This window comes from Oncorhynchus nerka, linkage group LG28 (genome assembly GCF_034236695.1).
Source record: "Oncorhynchus nerka isolate Pitt River linkage group LG28, Oner_Uvic_2.0, whole genome shotgun sequence".
Classification (NCBI taxonomy): domain Eukaryota; kingdom Metazoa; phylum Chordata; class Actinopteri; order Salmoniformes; family Salmonidae; genus Oncorhynchus; species Oncorhynchus nerka.
This window is the reverse complement of record NC_088423.1, coordinates 13,387,507-13,411,210: the sequence shown is the minus strand read 5'-3', so window position 1 is coordinate 13,411,210 and position 23,704 is coordinate 13,387,507. Positions and strand designations below refer to the sequence as shown.

The window sequence follows — 23,704 nt, the reverse complement described above, 5'->3', positions numbered from 1 at the left end:
TGGTTCCCAACAACAAGATAGAACAGTGCCCCTAGTCCAGTCGTTCCCAACAACAAGATAGAACAGTGCCCCTAGTCCAGTGGTTCCCAACAACAAGATAGACAGTGCCCCTAGTCCAGTGGTTCCCAACAACAAGATAGACAGTGCCCCTAGTCCAGTCGTTCCCAACAACAAGATAGAACAGTGCCCCTAGTCCAGTGGTTCCCAACAACAAGATAGACAGTGCCCCTAGTCCAGTGGTTCCCAACAACAAGATAGAACAGTGCCCCTAGTCCAGTCGTTCCCAACAACAAGATAGAACAGTGCCCCTAGTCCAGTGGTTCCCAACAACAAGATAGAATAGTGCCCCTAGTCCAGTGGTTCCCAACAACAAGATAGACAGTGCCCCTAGTCCAGTGGTTCCCAACAACAATATAGAACAGTGCCCCTAGTCCAGTGGTTCCCAACAACAAGATAGAACAGTTCCCCTAGCCCAGTGGTTCCCAACAACAAGATAGAACAGTGCCCATAGTCCAGTGATTTCCAACAACAAGATAGAACAGTGCCCCTAGTCCAGTGGTTCCCAACAACAAGATAGAACAGTGCCCCTAGTCCAGTGGTTTCCAACATCAACATAGAACAGTGCCCCTAGTCCAGTGGTTTCCAACATCAACATAGAACAGTGCCCCTAGTCCAGTGGTTCCCAACAACAAGATAGAACAGTGCCCCTAGCCCATTGGTTCCCAACAACAAGATAGAACAGTGCCCCTAGTCCAGTGGTTCCCAACAACAAGATAGAACAGTGCCCCTAGCCCATTGGTTCCCAACAACATGATAGAACAGTGCCCCTAGTCCAGTGGTTTCCAACATCAACATAGAACAGTGCCCCTAGTCCAGTGGTTTCCAACATCAACATAGAACAGTGCCCCTAGTCCAGTGGTTCCCAACAACAAGATAGACACTGCCCCTAGTCCAGTCGTTCCCAACAACAAGATAGAACAGTGCCCCTAGTCCAGTGGTTCCCAACAACAAGATAGAATAGTGCCCCTAGTCCAGTGGTTCCCAACAACAAGATAGACAGTGCCCCTAGTCCAGTGGTTCCCAACAACAATATAGAACAGTGCCCCTAGTCCAGTGGTTCCCAACAACAAGATAGAACAGTGCCCCTAGTCCAGTGGTTCCCAACAACAAGATAGAACAGTGCCCCTAACCCAGTGGTTCCCAACAACAAGATAGAACAGTGCCCCTAGTCCAGTGGTTCCCAACAACAAGATAGAACAGTGCCCCTAGTCCAGTGGTTCCCAACAACAAGATAGAACAGTGCCCCTAACCCAGTGGTTCCCAACAACAAGATAGAACAGTGCCCCTAGTCCAGTGGTTCCCAACAACAAGATAGACAGTGCCCCTAACCCAGTGGTTCCCAACCTTTTTATTTTACTGTACCACCAACGGAATTTTGCTCTGCCTGGAGTACCCCTGAAGTACCCCCTCATGTGCATTTTACCTATGGTCTCATGAGTCTTCTCAAGTACCCCCTGTGGATAGGTCCTAGTACCCCTGGTTGGGAACCACTGCCCTAGTGCAGTGGGCAAGGAATAGGACAGGATGAAGCTGGCACAGTTTACACAGAACAGTGGTAAATTGTAAGGTCAGGTTGGCTTTTTACCCCCAAATGGATAGACTTAGGTTGGATAAGATTATCTTAAAGCCTGCTACAATCAAAGGGACAAAGAGACAATATACACTGAGTGTATATAGACTGACCAGGTGACATAGACTCACCAGGTGAATGCAGATGAAAGTTATGATCCCTTATTGATGTCACCTGTTAAAACCACTTCAATGAGTGTAGATCAGTGTTCCCTTAACTGGTGGCCTGCTGGCCAAATTTGGCCCGTGGGTGGTTTTATTTGGCCCCACAAGTTTTCAGAGCAAAAGAAAATGTAATAACCAAACTCATTTGTAATTTTATTGTTGCAGATAAAATACTATTAAAACACCAGGAAATCAGCTTCTAAGTGATTTAAGTTTAAGAAATCAGTTCCCAAGTATTCCCACACATCATGTACAAATATAAGCAAGGTTTGAAATGATTATGTTTTAGTCAAATATTATATATGTTTGGGCTTCTTGTGGTTGATTTGCAGTGTACAAATTATGTGTAATTATGCCCCCCCAAAAAAAAAAAAAACATTTTTTTAACTAGGCAAGTCAGTTAAGAACAAATTCTTATTCACAAATGGCCTACCAAAAGGCCTTCTGCGGGGACGGGGGCTGGATTAAAACTACGAATAATAATATAATGTAGGACAAAACACACATCACGACAAGAGACAACACAACATTAGACATAAGAGACATAAGACAACAACATAGCAAGGCTGCAACACATGACAACACAGCATGGTAGCAACACAACATGACAACAACATGGTAGCAACACAACATGGCACCAGCACAACATGGTAACAGCACAAAGGGCAAGAAGGTAGAGACAACAATACATCACACAAAGCAGCCACAACTGTCAGAGTGTTTGTTGCAGCTCGTTACAGTCACTAGCTGCAGCAAACTGAAAATACGAGCGACCCAGGGATGTGTGTGCTTTGGGGACCTTTAACAGAATGTGACTGGCAGAACGGGTGTTGTATGTGGAGGATGGGGGCTGCAGTAGATATCTCAGATAAGGGAGAGTGAGGCCTAAGAGGGTTTTATAAATAAGCATCACCAGTGGGTTTTGCGACAAGTATGCAGAGATGACCAGTTTACAGAGGAGTATAGAGTGCAGTGATGTGTCCTATAAGGAGCACTGGTGGCAAATCTGATGGCCTGCTGGCTTGACCCTGAGGTAAATGTCCTTATTTTTAGACCGAACAGTTGAATCTTTTAAATGAAAGCAGTGCATCTTACTTTAGTACGTCTCTCCTTAGGCCTGAACATGCCTGTGTCCCTGCTGTGGGCAGTGGATGTGTATGGGCGTGTGTACAGCTTGTCCACCAGAGGGCAGCAGTGGGAGCAGTGTCGTGATGCTGTGTTAGAGTTTAAGAGGGTGACGGCCGTGCAGCAGTGTTGCTGGGGTATCGCCTGTGACCATCACATCTACCTGAATGTCCACTCTAGTGATGTTCCCATACGCTACCAGGAGGAGACATTCGAGAACCAGGTACAGGGTGCGTGTGTGTGTGTGGCGGTGGAGGGTGGGCTGTGTGTGTGTGGGGCGGGGGAGGGTGGGCTGTGTGTGTGTGGTGCGGGGGAGGGTGGGCTGTGTGTGTGTGTGGGGCAGGGGGAGGGTGGGCTGTGTGTGTGTGGTGCGGGGAGGGTGGGCTGTGTGTGTGTGGTGCGGGGGAGGGTGGGCTGTGTGTGTGTGGTGCGGGGGAGGGTGGGCTGTGTGTGTGTGTGTGGGGTGGGGGAGGGTGGGCTGTGTGTGTGTGGTGCGGGGGAGGGTGGGCTGTGTGTGTGTGGGGGCGGGGGAGGGTGGGCTGTGTGGGGCGGGGGTGGGGGGGAGGGTGTGCTGTGTGTGTGTGGGGCGGGGGAGGGTGGGCTGTGTGTGCGTGGCGGGGGGAGGGTGGGCTGTGTGTGTGTGGGGCGGAGGGAGGGTGGGCTGTGTGTGTGTGTGACTGTGTGTCTGTCTGTGCCTGTGTTTGTGCTTCTCTTGCACCTGATGCATTTATGGTTCTTGTAACCCTCTCTCCCTCCCTCTCTCTCTCTCTCTCTCTCTCTCTCTCTCTCTCTCTCTCTCTCTCTCAATTCAATTCAGTTTCAATTCCAGGGCTTTATTGGCATGGAAAACACATGTTAACATTGCAAAAACAAGTGAAGTAGATAATAAACTATAAATATTTGCAGTAAGCATTACACTCTCAGAAGTTCCAAAAGAATAAAGACATTTCAAGTGTCATATTGTCTATACACAGTGTTGTAACAATGTGCAAATAGTTAAAGTACAAAAGGTAAAATATTGGGTTGTATTTACAATGGTGTTTGTTCTTCACTGGTTTTCTTGTGGCAACAGGTCACAAATCTTGCTGCTTTGATGACACACTGTGGTATTTCACCCAGTAGATATGTGATATCAAAATTGGGTTTGTTTTCTAACTCTTTGTGGATCTGTGTAACCTGAGGGAAATATGTGTCTAATATGGTCATAGATTTGTCAGGAGGTTAGGAAGTGCAGCTCAGTTTCCATCTCATTTTGTGAGTCGTGTGCATATAGCCTGTCTTCTCTTGAGAGCCATGTCTGTCTACGGCGGCCTTTCTCTATAGCAAGGCTATGCTCACTGAGTCTGTACATAGTCAAAACTTTCCTTAAGTTTGGGTCAGTCACTGTGGTCAGGTATTCTGGCAAGGTGTACTCTCTGTTTAGGGCCAAATAACATTCTAGTTTACTCCATTTTTTTGTTAATTCTTTCCAATGTGCCAAGTAATTATCTTTTTGTTTTCTCATGATTTGTTTAGGTCTAATTGTGTTGCTGTTCTAGGGCTCTGTGGGGTCTGTTTGTGTTTGTGAACAGAGCCCCAAGACCAGCTTGCTTAGGGGACTCTTCTCCAGGTTCATCTGTAGGTGATGGCTTTGCAAATTTGCAAATAAATTTGTTGTTTGTGTACATGGAATTTCTAATGTTGTATGTTTTCCCCCAACACCACTTTCCATCAACTTGTATAGCAGACCCTCATGACAAATTGAAATCAACAAAGCATGAGAAGACTTTGCCTCTGTTTTTTGTTGTTTGTTTGTCAAGTAGGGTGTGTAGGGTGAATATGTGGCCTGTTGTCAAGTCATTTGGTAAAATGTACACTTGACCTTTGCTCAGTACATTTTCTTTACTGTGGAAATGAACTCGTCTGCTGTTAATGATAATGCAGAGGATTTTCCCAACGTTGTTGTTGACACATCCCACATCCCATTGGGGTCAAATTTGTCTCCACTTTCGTAGATTGGGGTGATCAGTCCTTGGTTCCAAATATTGAGGAAGATGCCAGAGCTAAGGATGATGTTGAAGAGTTTAAGTATAGCCAATAGGAATTTGTGGTCTGTATATTTTATAATTTCATTGAGGATACCATCAACACCACAGGTTTTTTGGGGTTGGAGGGTTTGGATTTTGTCCTGTAGTTAATTCAATGTAATTGGAGAATCCAGTGGGTTCTGGTAGTCTTTAATAGTCTCTCTCTCTCTCTATATATATATATATGTTTCACATCCTGCCGTTATTGGGAGTCCCATAGGACGGTGCACAATTGACCCAGTGTCGTCCGGGTTTGGCTGGAGTAGGTCGTCATTGTAAATAAGAATTTGTTCTTAACTGACTTGCCTAGTTAAATAAAAGTTAAATTAAAAAAATGTATAATAATACAAATAAATATATATATATATATATATATATATATATATATATCTCCCTCTATCTCTCTCTCTTTCTCTCTCAGCGATGGAATCCCATGGATAACTTCTCGGATCGCTTGTTGCCGAGCGACCGCTGGCAGTGGAGTAACATCACAGGACTGGAACACCAACCCCTTGACAGCTTCTTTCTTCCCTCGACCAACTGGGAGTGGGAGGGGGACTGGTACATTGACGAGAACTTTGGAGGAGAGCCCACAGAGAAAGAAGTGAATGTTCTCTCTCTTTCTGTCTTTCTCTCTTTTCTGTATCTTTCTCTCTCCTCTCTTGCCTCCTCCATTTTATATGTCCCCTCTATCTCTATTCTCTCTCTTTCTCTCTCCTTCTCTCTTTCTCTCTTTCCCTCTCTCTCCTTCTCTCCTCTCTCCTTCTCTCTTTCCCTCTCTCTCCTTCTCTCTCCCTCTCTCTTTCCCTCTCTCTCCTTCTCTCCTCTCTCCTTCTCTCTTTCCCTCTCTCTCCTTCTCTCTCCCTCTCTCTTTCCCTCTCTCTCCTTCTCTCCTCTCTCCTTCTCTCTTTCCCTCTCTCCTTCTCTCTCCCTCTCTCTTTCCCTCTCTCTCCTTCTCTCCTCTCTCCTTCTCTCTTTTCCTCTCTCTCCTTCTCTCTCCCTCTCTCTTTCCCTCTCTCTCCTTCTCTCCTCTCTCCTTCTCTCTTTCCCTCTCTCTCCTTCTCTCCTCTCTCCTTCTCTCTTTCCCTCTCTCTCCTTCTCTCCTCTCTCCTTCTCTCTTTCCCTCTCTCTCCTTCTCTCTCCCTCTCTCTTTCTCTCTTTCCCTCTCTCTCCTTCTCTCTCTTTCTCTCTTTCACTCTCTCTCCTTCTCTCTCCCTCTCTCTTTCCCTCTCTCCTTCTCTCTCCTTCTCTCTCTATCCCTCTCTCTTTTCCTCTCTCTCCTTCTCTCTCCCTCTCTCTTTTCCTCTCTCTCCTTCTCTCTCCCTCTCTCTTTCCCTCTCTCTCCTTCTCTCCTCTCTCCTTCTCTCTTTCCCTCTCTCTCCTTCTCTCTCCCTCTCTCTTTCTCTCTTTCCCTCTCTCTCCTTCTCTCTCCCTCTCTCTTTCTCTCTTTCACTCTCTCTCCTTCTCTCTCCCTCTCTCTTTCCCTCTCTCCTTCTCTCTCATTCTCTCTCTCTCCCTCTCTCTTTCTCTCTATTCTCTCCCTCTCTCTTTCTCTCTTTTCCTCTCTCTTCTTCTCTCTCCCTCTCTCTTTCCCTCTCTCCTTCTCTCTCCTTCTCTCTCTCTCCCTCTCTCTTTCCCTCTCTCTCCTTCTCTCTCCTCCCCTCCCTCTCCTCTCTCTAATTCTCTCTCTCCCTCTCTCTCCTTCTCTCTCTCCCTCTCTCCTTCTCTCTCTCCCTCTCTCTGTCTTTCTTCCCTCCCTCTCTGTCATTGTCTTACCCCTCACGTACAGTGATCTCCAACAGGAGACTAGCTAGGTTTCCATCCAATTGGTGACAGATTTTCATTCCAATACTCTAAAATCTGCATAAAACAATATGCCCATTTTCCCACCAGAGATGTTTCCATCAAACTGACTTTTTGCAGATGAAATGATGTGCATGATGATGTAGTGCACATAAAACAACTTTTTACATTAATTTCCCATGTACCATCATTCATTTCCCATGTACCATCACATTTTCAAATGTACTGATGGTTTTGTCACAAAAACTGTTGCATTGTATAGAAAATGTGTCCACTCTGGTCTTGGCACTTGTGCTCTAGCCAACAGCTGGCTGATACAGTGGGTAGACTACCGACAGTATGAGATTATTATTCATTAGAGTGATCATCATGTCACCAGAATAAGAACCTCCATATGTATTGGAAAGGAGCATCATGCTCATCACCGTGCACTTTCACCACCCTGTGAAGTTCATCATAACTTATTTCATCTGTAGCCTAATAAACTGCATGCTTCCCCGAGTCATAGTGGGAGGGCCACACAACATATCATCGGTATCATGGTTATTTTCACTGCTATTTCTCGCATAATTCATTTTACAGACAAAAAGATCCCACCATGTCGAAAGAACAAATTGTCTGTCGGCATTTATAAAATTGTACCACTAGGGTAGCCTAGTGGTTAGAGCGTTGGACTAGTAACCGAAAGGTTGCAAGTTCGAATCCCCGAGCTGACCAGGTACAAATCTGTCGTTCTACCCCTGAACAGGCAGTTAACCCACTGTTCCTAGGCTGTCATTGAAAATAAGAATTTGTTCTTAACTGACTTGCCTAGTAAAATTTTAAAAAATTAAAGAAATTCATGTTTCCATCAGCCCCGTCTGGACTTTTTCCATGCGTCAGGTAATTCATCTGCATGAAATGTTAGGATGGAGTGTACTTAGTGACACATTTGTTGTTGTTTTGGCTCTGTACTCCAACACTTTTGATTTGAAATGATACAATGACTACAAGGTTAAGATGCAGACTGGCAGATTTAATTTGAGGGTATTCTCATCCATATCGGGTGATTACAGCACTGTTTGTACCCAGTCCCCCCGTTTTAGGGGAACAAAGGTATTGGGACAAATTCACTTGTGTGAATGAATGTAGTGAAAAGTGAAGTATTTGGTCCCATATTGATAGTGCCCAATGACTACATCAAGCTTGTAACTTTACACATTGTTGGATGCATCTGCTGTTTGTTCTGGTTGTGTTTCAGATGATTTTGTTCCCAGTAGAAATTAATGGTAAATAATGTATTGTGTCATTATGGAGTCCCTTTTATTGTAGATAAGAATAGAATATATTTCTAAACACTTCTACATTAATGTGGATGCTACGGTGATTACAGATAATCCTGAATGAATCTTGAATAATGATGAGTGATAAAGTTACAGAGGGTCAAATATTATACACCCAAGACATGCTAACCTCTCACCATTACCAATATCAGGGGAGGTTAGCAAAAACATAACTTTCTACTACTTTAATACACATATAAGTGAATTTGACACAGGACTTTTGGTTTCCTAAAATGGATGGACTATTTACAAAAAGTAATTTCTAAACGGTTCACCCGATAATGATGAAAATACCCTCAAATTAAAAAAGCTGTCAGTCTGCACTTTAACCTCATAGCCATTGTATCATTTCAAATCCAAAGTGCTGGAGTACAAAGCCAAAACAACAACGTGTCAGTGTCCTAAATACCGTTGGAACTCACTATACATGCTGATTCATGTGTGAATGGGTCTGTCTGTGTGTCTGCAGGGTTGGACCTATGCCATAGACTTCCCTGCCACCTACACCAAAGACAAGAAGTGGAACTCATGTGTCCGTCGCAGGCGATGGATCCGCTACAGGAGGTACAAGGCCACAGACACCTGGGCCAAGGTGTGTATTTGGATAAATATAATCACCTGCCACAACCAGGATGTAACTGTGTACCTCTGCAGTGTACAGGCTTGTATTGTACTCATCATGTACCGTAGTTTACAGTGTGTGTGTGTGTGTGTGTGTGTGTGTGTGTGTGTGTTGACCTGTCTCTCTCTCTCTGTTACCAGATCCCATCAGAGGGTCACAGTGGTCCCCTTCCAGACCCCTTTAATGACATCAGCTGTGGAGGCTGGGAGATCAGTGAGGAGCCCAGGGGGAGGTTGTCACTGTGGGCCGTCTCTCTACAGGGCAAGGTAACACACACACTAAAACATACACACACATTAACACATACACACACACAAACACACACAAACACACACACACACACACTAACACACAGACACACACAGCTCAGAGGGGGAGGTCATATCTTCAGAGATCACAAAACACTGCCAGGTTGTACACAACTCTAATATATTCCTAAGTCATTTGATTGATTGATTGTTTGATCTGGGTCATTAGGTGTGGTTTCGTGAGGGTATCCACCACCACAGCCCAGAGGGGGATGGCTGGGAGGAGGTGTCTCTGCCTGGGGAGGTGGTGCAGATCAGCTGTGGTCCAGGGGACCTTGTCTGGGCCGTGCTCTGGGAGGGACAACTCATCGTCAGGGAGGGCATCACCAGAGACTGCCCACGAGGTGACTGGTTGACAGAGGAAGTGTGTGTATCCGTGGATGCATATGTTAGAGAGACACAGAGAGACAGAATGCTTGTGTCTGTTTGTGTGTGTGTGTAATGGAGAGAGAGAGAGACAAAGCGAGAGACAAAGAGAGAGAGGGAGAGAGATAAAGAGAGAGACAGAGAGAGCGAGCGAAAAGGAGAGAGCTAAAGAAAGAGAGAGATAGAGAGATGAAGAGAAAGAGTCTGATGGTCTCATGGCCCCATTACCCCTCTTCTCTCTCCGCCAGGCTCCTCCTGGGTAGTGGTGGACTCTCCCAACCCAGAGGCCGGGGCCATCCACGTAGCTGTGGGGGACAACGTAGTCTGGGCTGTCACCAAGGACAACAAGGTAAGATAACTGAACACTAATTTATATGCTTCATTATTGGACATAATCATACTAATAGATTTCATTTAAATAGCACTTTTCATTACATGAAGAATCTCAAAGACGCTTAAAAAATGAAACAAAAAACTGAATTTGAATTTATTGATGATAGTTATTGTGGAGCTGGACAATGATGAACATGAGCTAAAGGAAGAATTCAGGCAAAAAACACAAATGTCATTTTAATTCCACCACATGTCAACCTCTGGTTATGAATCATTCAGTCATGACTGTTTCCCTGATGATCTTCTGTCGGTACCTGTTAGGTATGGTACAGACGTGGCATCAACTCCTATAACCCCCGTGGTTCAGGCTGGATCGGGATGATCGGGGAGATGGTCATGATCAACGTGGGTCTCAACGACCAGGTAAGGAGCCATGACTTAACTATTTCCTCTGCTTATTCAACTAATTATAACGTTCCCTTAGACTCTCATAGCCAAGCCTTATGGCATGGGCGTAAAATCATAAACTGTACATTCATTCATGAAGAAATGATTCATAATGATTAAAAGGCAGTTTAGTAATGGAGAACAAACACAGTGTCATGTTAGTTTCTTGTCTGGCTCTCGCCTCATGTGTTCTGTCCCATCCAGGTGTGGGGTATCAGCTGTGAGGACCGAGCAGTGTATTTCCGTCAGGGTGTGACCTCCAGTGAGTTGAGTGGTAAAGCCTGGAAGGCTGTCAACATACCCCGAGACGGAGACATCAGGTCCCACTCCTCCGCCAGCAGTAGCAGTCTGCACAGGTGGGCTGGGGACATGAACACACACATAAACACACACACATTGTTTTCACTGCTTGGGCAACCTCGGCTACATAAAGCGATTTGCTAAGCTGTCTGCCAGCTGGGTGCTCTGTGTAATACTATCTCTCTCTCATCATTTTCTCTCTCTCTCTCTCTCTCTCTCTCTCTCTCTCTGTCTGTCTGTCTGTCTGTCTGTCTGTCTGTCTGTCTGTCTGTCTGTCTGTCTGTCGTCCGTCCGTCCGTCCGTCCGTCCGTCCGTCCGTCCGTCCGTCCCTCCCTCCCTCCCTCCCCCCCCTCCCTCCCTCCCTCCCTCTCTGTCCGTCTGTCCGTCTCTCTCTCTATCTCTCTCTCTCTCTCTCTCAGTGCTGGTTGTTTCTTCAGTGGAGAGGTGCGAGCACAGTCTGTGATGAGTGAAGACTCAGACACAAAGAACGGTCCACAGAGGGCAGTCCTAGAAGTAGGGGCCTGTCCCTCCTCCCCTCCCCCGATCCCCCTCCCGTTGACCCCGACGTCCCCAAACCACGCATACCCAAGGTCACCAGCAACAGCTTCATCTCCGAGATGCTCTCTGACCGCAAGGTCAAACGGGAGGGGGCCACCACTGCCGTCACCGCCGGTCCCTCTATCCCAGAAGAGGAGGCCTCTCTTCGGGAAGCAGATGCCAAGTCTCCCCCTCTGGCCCTGGTTCTGTCCCCCAGCCTGTCTGGAGGGCCTGGGGACCCCCAATGGAGTAACGTGGACCTAGAAGAGACCCAGACTCACCTGGCTGTGGGGCCTGCTGGGGTGAGAGGGGACGCGGCTGACACCTGTAGCCTGTCCTCTGTGGCCACCTACACCCTGTGTCAGGAGGAGCCGTATGGGGCGGATGAACATCCACTCTGGGCATGGGTCAGTGGAGGAGGCTGTGGTGTGGACTGTCACTCCCAGCTCAACTGGTTCAACTCTTCCACAGGTGAGACACATACTGTAGATATTGTATCGCCCTGAAATTCTATTTCTCCTGCATATCAAAAAAAGCCTAGCAATTTACTAAACTCCAGCTCCAATTACACCAGAATACACCCTTCTGGCTGATGGAACAGTGTCCCTGTGCTTGTTATTGTTGTTGTTGAGCAACTGGAGTGTTTCCTCACATGTTGTTGATAAAGATTTTGATCTTTGTCTATTTGTCTCTCCCAGCCCTGTCATCTTCAGTCCAGTCCATGAGTCTGTCCATCAGTCCAGCCCAGACAGCTGCCTGGCGGAAACAGATCTTTGAGCAGCTCAGCGAACGCTCCAAGAGAGAGATGGACAACTTTAAACACTACGAACAGGCCATAGAACAGGTTGAACGTTGAACATCCTTATCCTTGCTTTTTCTGGTTGCCATGATGAAATGAGTTTGTTTATGACTTGTCCTTGTTGTATAGAGGCTCATTAGTCTCCCTCCCTTGTCACCTCCTTCTCTCCCTCCCTCCCCCCTCCGTCCCCTCCTTCTCTCCCTCCCTCCCCCTCCGTCCCCTCCTTCTCTCCCTCCCTCCCCCTCCGCCCCCCTCCTTCTCTCCCTCCCTCCCCCTCCGTCCCCTCCTTCTCTCCCTCCCTCCCCCTCCGTCCCCTCCTTCTCTCCCTCCCTCCCCCTCAGTCCCAGTCTGTGTGGGTGAAGAAAGGGACCATGCAGTGGTGGAGGGACTGGAAGCCCCATAAGTGGGTGGACGTGAGATTTGCCCTGGAGCAGTTCTCAGGACCAGAGGGAAACCAGGATGGCATTCTCTTCCTCTACTACAACTTCAACGAGGAGAAGAAGGTGAGGGGAGGGCCACAGTGTGTGTGTGTATTTTGGGTGATCTGTAATAGTTATTTATTCATCATGTTTCTCCCCTCCTCCTCTCCTCCCTATATCCAGTACCTGCATGCGTTCATCAACGAGGTGACTATCTTGGTGCCGGTGCTGAATGACTCCAAACACACGTTTGCCGTCTACACAGCAGAGAGGACAAAACAGAGGTGGCCTATCAGACTGGCTGCTGCCACCGAGCTGGAGATGCACGACTGGGTAGGTTATATGATCACTGTCTTACACCTGAACCAGACACACAGTACAAGTTCTCAATTTTCACAGAATATCATATGTTTATTCATAAGGAAATGTCATGCTAAATAAAGGATGGTGAAAGGGTTATTCCACGTTTAGTAAAGCATCAGATGTAAGGATCTTTTATATGACCCTATGTAGCATGACTTTGCCTCTATGTAGGGCTTATGAAGACTCTCTGCATGCTATCCTTTATAAGTTGTAGTCTGGGAATGTTTTGACTGTCTCTCTGTACCCCCAGCTGGCCCTGCTGAGTGTGTCGTGCTGTGACTCCCGGGGGATCCAGGGTCCCCCCTCTAAACAGGCCCTCTGGTCAGTCACCTGTAAAGGAGACGTCTTCGTCTGTGAGCCTTCACCTAGCCTGGAGGCCTGTCCCTACCCCACACCCTGCGACCAGATGTAAGACACCTCCTCTGGGCTGTTATCGATGCTTTATAAAGGCTTGGTAAAAACGATATGATGGATTTATTATTTGTAGATAAATAGATATTAGATTAATCAGATGTATGCACTTAACAACTGAATAGTCTTGACTGTCTGAATATATTTGACTGTCTGAATATCTTTGCCTGTCTGAATAGTCATGACTGTCTGAATATCTTTGACTGTCTGAATATCTTTGACTGTCTGAATATCTTTGACTGTCTGAATAGCCTTGACTGTCTGAATATCTTTGACTGTCTGAATAGTCATGACTGTCTGAATATCTTTGACTGTCTGAATATCTTTGACTGTCTGAATAGTCATGACTGTCTGAATATATTTGACTGTCTGAATATCTTTGACTGTCTGAATAATCTTGACTCCGGTAAGGCGAGGGGGGGCGGTCTGTGTGTATTTGTAAACAACATCTGGTGCATGAAATCTAAGGAGGTCTCTAGATTTTGCTCGCTTGAAGTTGAGTATTTTGTGATAAATTGCAGGCCACACTACTTGCCTAGAGAGTTTTCAGCTATACTTTTCGTGGCTGTTTATTTACCACCACAGACAGATGCTGGCACTAAGACTGCACTCAGTCAGCTGTCTAAGGAAATAAGCAAACAGGAAACCACTCACCCAGAGGCGGCGCTCCTAGTGGCTGGAGACTTTAACGCAGGGAAACTTAAATCAGTTCTACCAAATTTCTATCAACATGTTAAATGTGCAACCACAGGGGAAACAATTCTAGAACACCTGTACTCCACACACAGAGACGCGTACAAAGCTCTCCCTCGCCCTCCATTTGGTAAATCCGACCACAACTCTATCCTCCTGATTCCTGCTTACAAGCAAAAATTAAAGCAGGAAGCCCCAGTGACTCGGTCTATAAAAAAGTGGTCAGATGAAGCAGATGCTAAACTACAGGACTGTTTTGCTATCACAGACTGGAACATGTTCCGGGATTCTTCCGATGGCATTGAGGAGTACACCACATCATTCACTGGCTTTATCAATAAGTGCATTGAGGACGTCGTCCCCACAGTGAGTGTACGTACATACCCCAACCAGAAGCCAGGGATTACAGGCAACATTCTCACTGAGCTAAAGGGTAGAGCTGCTGCTTTCAAGGTGCGGGACTCTAACCCGGAAGCTTACAAGAAATCCTGCTATGCCCTGCGACGAACCATCATACAAGAAAAGCGTCAATACAGGGCTAAGATTGAATCATACTACACCGGCTCTGACGCTTGTCTTATGTGGCAGGGCTTGCAAACTATTACAGACTACAAAGGGAAGCACAGCCGCGAGCTGCCCAGTGACACGAGCCTACCAGACGAGCTAAATCACTTCTATGCTCGCTTCGAGGCTAGCAACACTGAGGCATGCATGAGAGCATCAGCTGTTCCAGACGACGGTGTGATCACATTCTCCATAGCCGACGTGAGTAAGACCTTTAAACAGGTCAACATACACAAGGCTGCGGGGCCAGATGGATTACCAGGACGTGTGCTCCGGGCATGTGCTGCCCAACTGGCAGGTGTCTTCACTGACATTTTCAACATGTCCCTGATTGAGTCTGTAATACCAACATGTTTCAAGCAGACCACCATAGTCCCTGTGCCCAAGAACACGAAGGCAACCTGCCTAAATGACTATAGACCCGTAGCACTCACGTCCATAGCCATGAAGTGCTTTGAAAGGCTGGTAATGGTTCACATCAACACCATTATCCCAGAAATCCTAGACCCACTCCAATTTGCATACCGCCCAAACAGATCCACAAATGGCTACCCAGACTATTTGCATTGTGTGCCCCCCCAACCCCTCTTTTACGCTGCTGCTACTCTCTGTTTATCATATATGAATAGTCACTTTAACTATACATTCATGTACATACTACCTCAATTGGGCTGACCAACCAGTGCTCCCGCACATTGGCTAACCGGGCTATCTGCATTGTGTCCCGCCACCCACCACCCGCCAACCCCTCTTTTACGCTACTGCTACTCTCTGTTCATCATATATGCATAATCACTTTAACCATATCTACATGTACGTACATACTACCTCAATCAGCCTGACTAACCGGTGTCTGTATGTAGCCTCGCTACTTTTATAGCCCCGCTACTGTATATAGCCTGTCTTTTTACTGTTGTTTTATTTCTCTACCTACCTATTGTTCGCCTAATACCTTTTTTGCACTATTGGTCAGAGCCTGTAAGTAAGCAGTTCACTGTAATACACCTGTTGTATTCGATGCACGTGACAAATAAACTTTGATTTGATTTGACTGTCTGAATAGCCTTGACTGTCTGAATAGCCTTTCATTTAAAATGTTATACTTTTCCTTACTTTGTCTTCAACCCCACGTTGTGTGTCTGCAGGTTCTGGCATCAGGTGGGGGGCCACCTGCGTCTGGTGGAGTGTAACAGTCTGGGGGTGGTGTGGGGGGTTGGCTACGACCACACTGTCTGGGTCTACACTGGCGGCTATGGAGGGGGATTCTTGCAGGGTAAACACACTAAATATACACTAAACATAAACCTACTGGACTGTACTTAAAGCATATGTAACAGTATAGCTGCTGTCCCTCTTCTCGCCCCTACCTGGGCTCGAACCAGGGACCCTCTACACACATCAACAACAGCCACCCTCGAATCATCATGCCACAAAAGCCACGGCCCTTGCAGAGCAAGGGGAACAACTACTTCAAAGTCTCAGAGCGAGTGATGTCACCGATTGAAACGCTATTAGCGCGCACCACCAACTAGCCATTTCACATCAGTTACACTCACCCCCCTTTTGACCTCGTTTTCCGCAGCAACCAGTGATCCGGGTCAACAGCATCAATGTGAAAGTATAGCTTCCGTCCCTCGCCCCGAACCAGGGACCCTCTGAACACATCAACCACAGTCACTCACGAAGCATCGTTACCCATCGCGCCACAAAAGCCACGGCCCTTGCAGAGCAAGGGAAACCACTACTTCAAGGTCTTTGAGCGAGTGACGTCACCGATTGAAACGCTATTAGCGCGCACCACCGCTAACTAGCTAGCCATTTCACATCGGTTACATATACGCTAAACATAAACCTACTGGCCTTGACTTAAAGCATACGCTTAAACATAAACCTACTGGACTGGACTTAAACCATACGCTAAACATAAACCTACTGGACTGGACTTAACCTCTCTGGTACAAGTGGGACGGTAGCGTCCCACCTCGACAACAGCCAGTGAAATTGCAGTGCGCCAAATTCAAAACAACAGAAATCCCATAATTAAAATTTCTCGAACATACAAGTATTATACACCATTTTAAAAATAAACGTCTTGTAAATCCAACCACAGTGTCCAATTTCAAAAAGTCTTTACTGCGAAAGTACACCATGTGATTATGGTAGGTCAGCTCCTAGTCACAGAAAACCATACAGCCATTTTCCAGCCAGGACTCCAAAAGTCAGAAATAGCGATTAAATTCATCACTAACCTTTTATGATCTTCATCAGATGGCACTCCCAGGACTCCATGTTAGACAATAAATGTGTGTTTTGTTCAATAAAGTTCTTCTTTATGTCCAAAAACCTCATTTGAAATTGGCGCGTTATGTTCAGAAATGCATTGTCTCAAACAAACATTCTGTGAAAGTGCAGAGAGCCACATCAAATCACAGAAATATTCATCATAAACATTGATCTAAGATACAAGTGTTTAACATACGATTAAAGATAAACTTCTCCTTAACTTCTTGCGTCGAGCCATCCCGGATCCGGTATCGTGACTACAGCCTCAAGCTCATTACCATAACGCAACGTTAACTATTCATGAAAATCGCAAATGAAATTAAATGAATCTATTTGCTCTCAAGCTTAGCCTTTTGTTAACAACACTGTCATCTCAGATTTTCAAAATATGCTTCTCAACCATTGCAAAACAAGCATTTGTGTAACAGTATTGATAGCTAGCGTAGCATTTAGCGTAGCATTTAGCGTTAGCATTCAGCAGGCAACATTTTCACAAAAAACAGAAAAGCATTCAAATAAAATCATTTACCTTTGAAGAACTTCGGATGTTTTCAATGAGGAGACTCTCAGATAGCAAATGTTCAGTTTTTCCTGAAAGATTATTTGTTTAGGACAAATCGCTCCGTTTTCTGCGTCACGTTTAGCTACGAAAAAAACCTGTATCCAGGATTGTGTAAATCTATCCGCAAGCTCATTAGCATAACACAACGTTAACTATTCATGAAAATCGCAAATGAAATGAAATTAATCTATTTGCTCTCAAGCTTAGCCTTTTGTTAACAACACTGTCATCTCAGATTTTCTAAAATATGCTTCTCAAGCATAGCAAACTAGCATTTGTGTAACAGTACTGATAGCTAGCGTAGCATTTAGCATTAGCATCAGCAGGAAACATTTTCACAAAAACCAGCAAAAACATTAAAATAAATTATTTACCTTTGAAGAACTTCGGATGTTTTCAATGAGGAGACTCAGTTAGATAGCAAATGTTCAGTTTTTCCTGAAATATTTTTTTGTGCAGGAGAAATCGGTCCGTTTGGTGCGTCACGTTTGGCTACCAAAAAAAACAAAAATTCAGTTATCCAAACGCCGAACTTTTTTCCAAATTAACTCCATAATATCGACTGAAACATGGCAAACGTGGTTTAGAACCAATCCTCAAGGTGTTTTTCACATATCTCTTCTATGATGTATCGTTCCTGGAAGTGTGCTTCTCCCGCTGTATCGCGTGGTAAAATGATTGCCACTGGGAATTACGCACCAACTTAGACAAAGGACACCGGACGGACCCCTGGCAAATGTAGTCTCTTATGGCCAATCTTCCAATGATATGCCTACAAATACGTCACAATGCTGCAGACATCTTGGATGAACGGCAGAGAGCATAAGCTCGTTCACAGCACATTCATAGTCATATAAGGAGACGATAGTAAAACAGAGCTTCAGAAATTCAGCTCATTTCCTGTTTGAGGTTACATCTTGGTTTCGCCTGTAGCATCATTTCTGGGGCACTCACAGATAATATCTTTGCAGTTTTGAAAACGTCAGAGTGTTTTCTTTCCAAAGCTGCCAATTACATGCATAGTCGAGCATCTTTTCGTGACAAAACATTGCGCTTAAAACGGGAACGTTTTTTTTATCCAATAATGACATAGCGCCCCCATAAGTTGAAGAGGTTAATGCAAACGCTGTGTCAGATTTCAAAAAGGCTTTACGGCAAAAGCACACCATGCGATTATGTTAGGTCAGCGCCTAGCCACAGAAAACCATACAGCCATTTTTCAGCCAAGGAGAGGTGTCACAAAAGTCAGAAATAGCATTAAAATGAATCACTTACCTTTGATGATCTTCATCTGATGGCACTTCCAGGTCTCCATGTTAGACAACAAATGTTTGTTTTGTTCGATAAAGTTCGTTTTTATGTCCAAATACCTCCTTTTTGTTCACGCGTTTAGTCCAGTAATCCAAATGCACAAGGCGCAGGCACGAAGTCCAGACGAAAAGTCAAAAACATTCCATTACAGTTTGTAGAAACATGTCAAACGATGTATAGAATCAATCTTTAGGATGTTTTTATCATAAATCTTCAATAATATTCCAACTGGACAATTCCTCTGTCTTTAGAAATGAAAAGGAACGGAGCTTGCTCTCACGGCTGCGCGTGTGACTAAACTAAAGGCTTTCAGCCAGACCACTGGTTCAAACAGCACTTATTCGCTCCTCTTTCCTAGTAGAAGCCTGAAACAACGTTCTAAAGACTGTTGACATCTAGCGGAAGCCTTAGGAAGTGCAATCTGACACCATAGACACAGTATATTGGATAGGCAATCACTTGAAAAACTACAAACCTCTGATTTCCCACTTCGTGGTTGGATTTGTCTCAGGTTTTTGCCTGCCATATGAGTTCTGTTGTACTCATAGACATCATTCAAACAGTTTTAGAAACTTCAGAGTATTTTCTATCCAAATCCACTAATACTATGCATATCCTAGCCTAAGCCTAGCTTAAAGCATACGCTAAACATAAACCTACTGGACTGGACTTAAAGCATACGCTAAACATAAACCTACTGGACTGGACTTAAAGCATACACTAAACATAAACCTACTGGACTGGACTTAAAGCATACGCTAAACATACACCTACTGGACTGGATTTAAAGCATACACTAAACATACACCTACTGGACTGGATTTAAAGCATACGCTAAACATAAACCTACTGGACTGGACTTAAAGCATACTCTAAACATACACCTACTGGACTGGATTTAAAGCATACACTAAACATACACCTACTGGACTGGACTTAAAGCATACGCTAAACATAAACCTACTGGACTGGACTTAAAGCATACGCTAAACATAAACCTACTGGACTGGACTTAAAGCATACGCTAAACATAAACCTACTGGACTGGACTTAAAGCATACGCTAAACATAAACCTACTGGACTGGACTTAAAGCATACGCTAAACATACACCTACTGGACTGGACTTAAAGCATACGCTAAACATAAACCTACTGGACTGGACTTAAAGCATACGCTAAACATAAACCTACTGGACTGGACTTAAAGCATACGCTAAACATAAACCTACTGGACTGGACTTAAAGCATACGCTAAACATAAACCAAGTACTGTATAGCCACTAATAGGGAAACCAAACCGGGCATGTTGCAATATTTTTTTCTCAAACTGCTCACGTTGCCGAACACTAAAATAGAACTTGGTTCTATTTGAGAAGCTTGATGCGCTGCAAGTCCTGCCTCTCCCATCTACGAGCATACAACCCCCCTATGGGTGATTGACAAGTGAACGAGGAGAGATTAATCAAAGAAACGAACCTAACTGGCCCCTAGGTTTCCCTTTTTATCTGTGGATTAATTGTTGGAGTAGAGAAACACACCATTTTCTATGACTCCGGGTAAAAATTCTACAAAGATCCAGATAAAACAGAACCATATGCATTTCAGGTAAAATAACAACCCAATGTTTATCTCCCAGCACAAATTAGCTAGCAACAGCAAGCTAGCTAAATGTCCATGAATGTTTCATACAATAGCTTTCAAGGGTTTTTCTTTATTTTTACTGTTTTCTACATTGTAGAATAATAGTGAAGACATCAAATGATGAAATGACACATATGGAATCATGTAGTGACCAAAAAGTCTTAAACTAATCAAAATATATTTTAAATAGCCATATAATTTCTTTGATGACAGCTTTGCACACTCTTGACATTATCTCAACCAGCTTCATGAGGAATGATTTATCCAACATTCTTGAAGGAGTTGAGCACTTGTTGGTTGCATTTCCTTCACTCTTCGGTCCAACTCATCCCAAACTCTTTCAATTGTGTTGAGGTTGGGTGATTGTGGAGGCCAGGTCATCTGATGCAGCACTCCATCACTCTCCTTCTTGGTCAAATAGCCCATACACAGCCTGGAGGTGTACAGTATGTTGGGTCATTGTCCAGTTGAAAAACAAATGATAGTCCCACTAAGCGCAAACCCGATGGGATGGTGTATCACTGCAGAATGCTGTGGTAGACATGCTGGTTAAGTGTGCCTTGAATTCTAAATAAATCACTGACAGTGTCACCACAAAGCATCCCCATGCCATTACACCTCCTCCTCCATGCTTCACGGTGGGAACCACACATGCAGAGATTATCCATTCACCTATTCTGTGTCTCACAAAGACACAGTGGTTGGAACCAAACTCCAGACCAAAGGACAGATTTCCATCGGTCTAATGTTATTGCTCGTGTTTCTTGACCCAAGACAGTCTCTTCTTCTTACTGGTGTCCTTTAATAGTGGTTTCTTTGCAGCAATTCAACCATGAAGGCCGGATTCACGCAGTCTCCTCTGAACAGTTGATGTTGAGATGTGTCTGTTACTTGAACTTGGTGAAGCATTTATTTGGGCTGTGATTTCTGAGGTGCAGTTAAATCTAATGAACTTATCCTCTGCAGCAGTGGTAACTCTGGGTCTTCCTTTCCTGTGGTGGTCCTCATGAGAGCCAGTTTCATCATAGCGCTTGATGGTTTTTGTGACTGCACGTGAAGAAACTTTCAAAGTTCTTGATATGTTCCATATTGACTGACCTTCATGTCTTAAAGTAATGATGGACTGTCATTTCTCTTTGCTTATTTGAGCTGTTCTTGCCATAATATGGACTTGGTCTTTTGCCAAATAGGGCTATCTTCTGTATACCAACCCCTACCTTATCACAACATAACTGATTGGCTCAAACACATTAAGAAGGAAAGAAATTCCACAAATTAACTTTTAACAAGGCACAGCTGTTAATTTAAATGTATTCCAGGTGACTACCTCATGAATCTGGTTGAGAGAATGCCAAGAGTGTGCAAAGCTGTCATCAAGGCAAAGGGTGGCTACTTTGAAGAATCTCAAACATAAAATATATTTTGATTTGTTTGACTTTTTTGGTCACTACATGATTCCATATTTATTATTTCATAGTTTTGATGTCTTCACTATTATTCTAAAATGTAGAAAATAGTCAAATTAAAGAAACATCTTTGACTGAGTAGGTGTGTCCAAACTTTTGACTGGTACTGTAAGTGTTTCGACCTGTCCCCAAAGTAATATAGTTGTTTCAGAGTTGGTTTTGGTATTTTAACCTGTGTGTCATGATCGCGTCTAGCGTGGATAGACAAAATCAACAGGCTCATGTCCGGGGACAGTTTGGTTAGTGTGTAAGGGTATGTTTCAACAGGCCTGGAGCCAGTTTGGTCAGGGTGTAATGGTATGTTTCAACAGTCGTACACCCGGGACCAGTTTGGTTAGGGTGTAAGGGTATGTTTCAACAGGCGTACGCCAGGGGCCAGTTAGGTTAGGGTGTAAGGGTATGTTTCAACAGGCGTACGCCAGGGGCCAGTTAGGTTAGGGTGTAAGGGTATGTTTCAACAGTCGTACACCCGGGGCCAGTTTGGTCAGGGTGTAAGGGTATGTTTCAACAGGCGTACGCCAGGGGCCAGTTAGGTTAGGGTGTAAGGGTATGTTTCAACAGGCGCACGCTCGGGACCAGTTTGGTTAGGGTGTAAGGGTATTTTTCATGGCTGTTTTGTCTCAGCTCATGACTATAACCCCTCTCTTGTTTTTGTTAGGTCTGGCCAGCAGCACAGATAACATCTACACCCAGACAGATGTGAAGTGTGTCTACATTTATGAGAACCAGAGGTGGAACCCAGTCACAGGATATACCAACAGAGGCCTCCCAACAGACCGTTACATGTGGAGTGATGCAACAGGACTGCAGGAGTGTACCAAGGCCAACACCAAGCCTCCATCCCCTCATTGGACATGGGTGGGTACCAGTAACCGGACAAAACATTTCAATTTCACCCCAGGACAATATAACTTTTGAACCTGAACTAAATATGCACAGAGTGCCATTAGATGACTAAAATAGTCCTACAAAGTTTGTTCCGCTAACTGCTCTGTCTCTATCAGGTGGCAGACTGGACCATTGACTACGGTATCTCTGGAGGAACAGACAGAGAGGGTTGGCAATATGCAGCTGATTTCCCAACGTGAGTGTATCTAACCTTCCCCAATACATATTCATTGGTCTATCTATCACATATCAAGCTGAATCTTTTCCCTGCATAAAAGTAGCCATGATATGTGTTTGTTTCTGTCACTATAATGTATTTTATCTCCCTCCCTCTGTATGTACTCTTCCAGGTCGTATCATGGCCACAAGACCTTGAAGGACTTTGTCCGTCGTAGGCGATGGGCCAGGTACTGTATGTTACCACACAACAATCGCCCTTTTCCCTCATCACTATTTGTTTAGTAAGCACACTATGGTCTGTCCTCAGTCTGCCCACTGTGTTTAAACAAGCCTGGGTTTTTATTTTTTTATTTTTTATTTTTTATTTCACCTTTATTTAACCAGGTAGGCTAGTTGAGAACAAGTTCTCATTTGCAACTGCGACCTGGCCAAGATAAAGCATAGCAGTGTGAACAGACAACACAGAGTTACACATGGAGTAAACAATTAACAAGTCAATAACACAGTAGAAAAAAAAATGAAAAAAAATTGGGCAGTCTATATACAATGTGTGCAAAAGGCATGAGGAGGTAGGCGAATAATACAATTTTGCAGATTAACACTGGAGTGATAAATGATCAGATGGTCATGTACAGGTAGAGATATTGGTGTGCAAAAGAGCAGAAAAGTACATTTAAAAAAAATAAAAAATAAACAGTATAAAAACAGTATGGGAATGAGGTAGGTGAAAATGGGTGGGCTATTTACCAATAGACTATGTACAGCTGCAGCGATCGGTTAGCTGCTCGGATAGCTGATGTTTGAAGTTGGTGAGGGAGATAAAAGTCTCCAACTTCAGCGATTTTTGCAGTTCGTTCCAGTCACAGGCAGCAGAGTACTGGAACGAAAGGCGGCCAAATGAGGTGTTGGCTTTAGGGATGATCAGTGAGATACACCTGCTGGAGCGCGTGCTACGGATGGGTGTTGCCATCGTGACCAGTGAACTGAGATGAGGCGGAGCTTTACCTAGCATGGACTTGTAGATGACCTGGAGCCAGTGGGTCTGGCGACGAATATGTAGCGAGGGCCAGCCGACTAGAGCATACAAGTCGCAGTGGTGG

At 44.7% G+C, this 23,704-nt stretch overlaps 1 protein-coding gene across 1 annotated transcript in view; it reads left to right on the top strand.

Annotated features, from left to right (window-relative positions):
- Positions 1 to 23,704, top strand: part of LOC115112881 (tectonin beta-propeller repeat-containing protein 1-like) — a 34,364-nt gene that overhangs the window by 2,680 nt on the left and 7,980 nt on the right. Inside the window, 18 exon segments of the mRNA XM_029639908.2 lie at positions 2,910 to 3,142; positions 5,407 to 5,589; positions 8,580 to 8,702; positions 8,873 to 8,998; positions 9,210 to 9,384; positions 9,655 to 9,755; positions 10,061 to 10,162; positions 10,391 to 10,542; positions 10,906 to 11,018; positions 11,021 to 11,494; positions 11,722 to 11,867; positions 12,164 to 12,325; positions 12,425 to 12,574; positions 12,855 to 13,012; positions 15,418 to 15,545; positions 22,195 to 22,394; positions 22,541 to 22,620; positions 22,775 to 22,831. Of these exon segments, the coding sequence (XP_029495768.2) occupies positions 2,918 to 3,142; positions 5,407 to 5,589; positions 8,580 to 8,702; positions 8,873 to 8,998; positions 9,210 to 9,384; positions 9,655 to 9,755; positions 10,061 to 10,162; positions 10,391 to 10,542; positions 10,906 to 11,018; positions 11,021 to 11,494; positions 11,722 to 11,867; positions 12,164 to 12,325; positions 12,425 to 12,574; positions 12,855 to 13,012; positions 15,418 to 15,545; positions 22,195 to 22,394; positions 22,541 to 22,620; positions 22,775 to 22,831 (2,855 nt within the window). The 5' untranslated portion in view covers positions 2,910 to 2,917.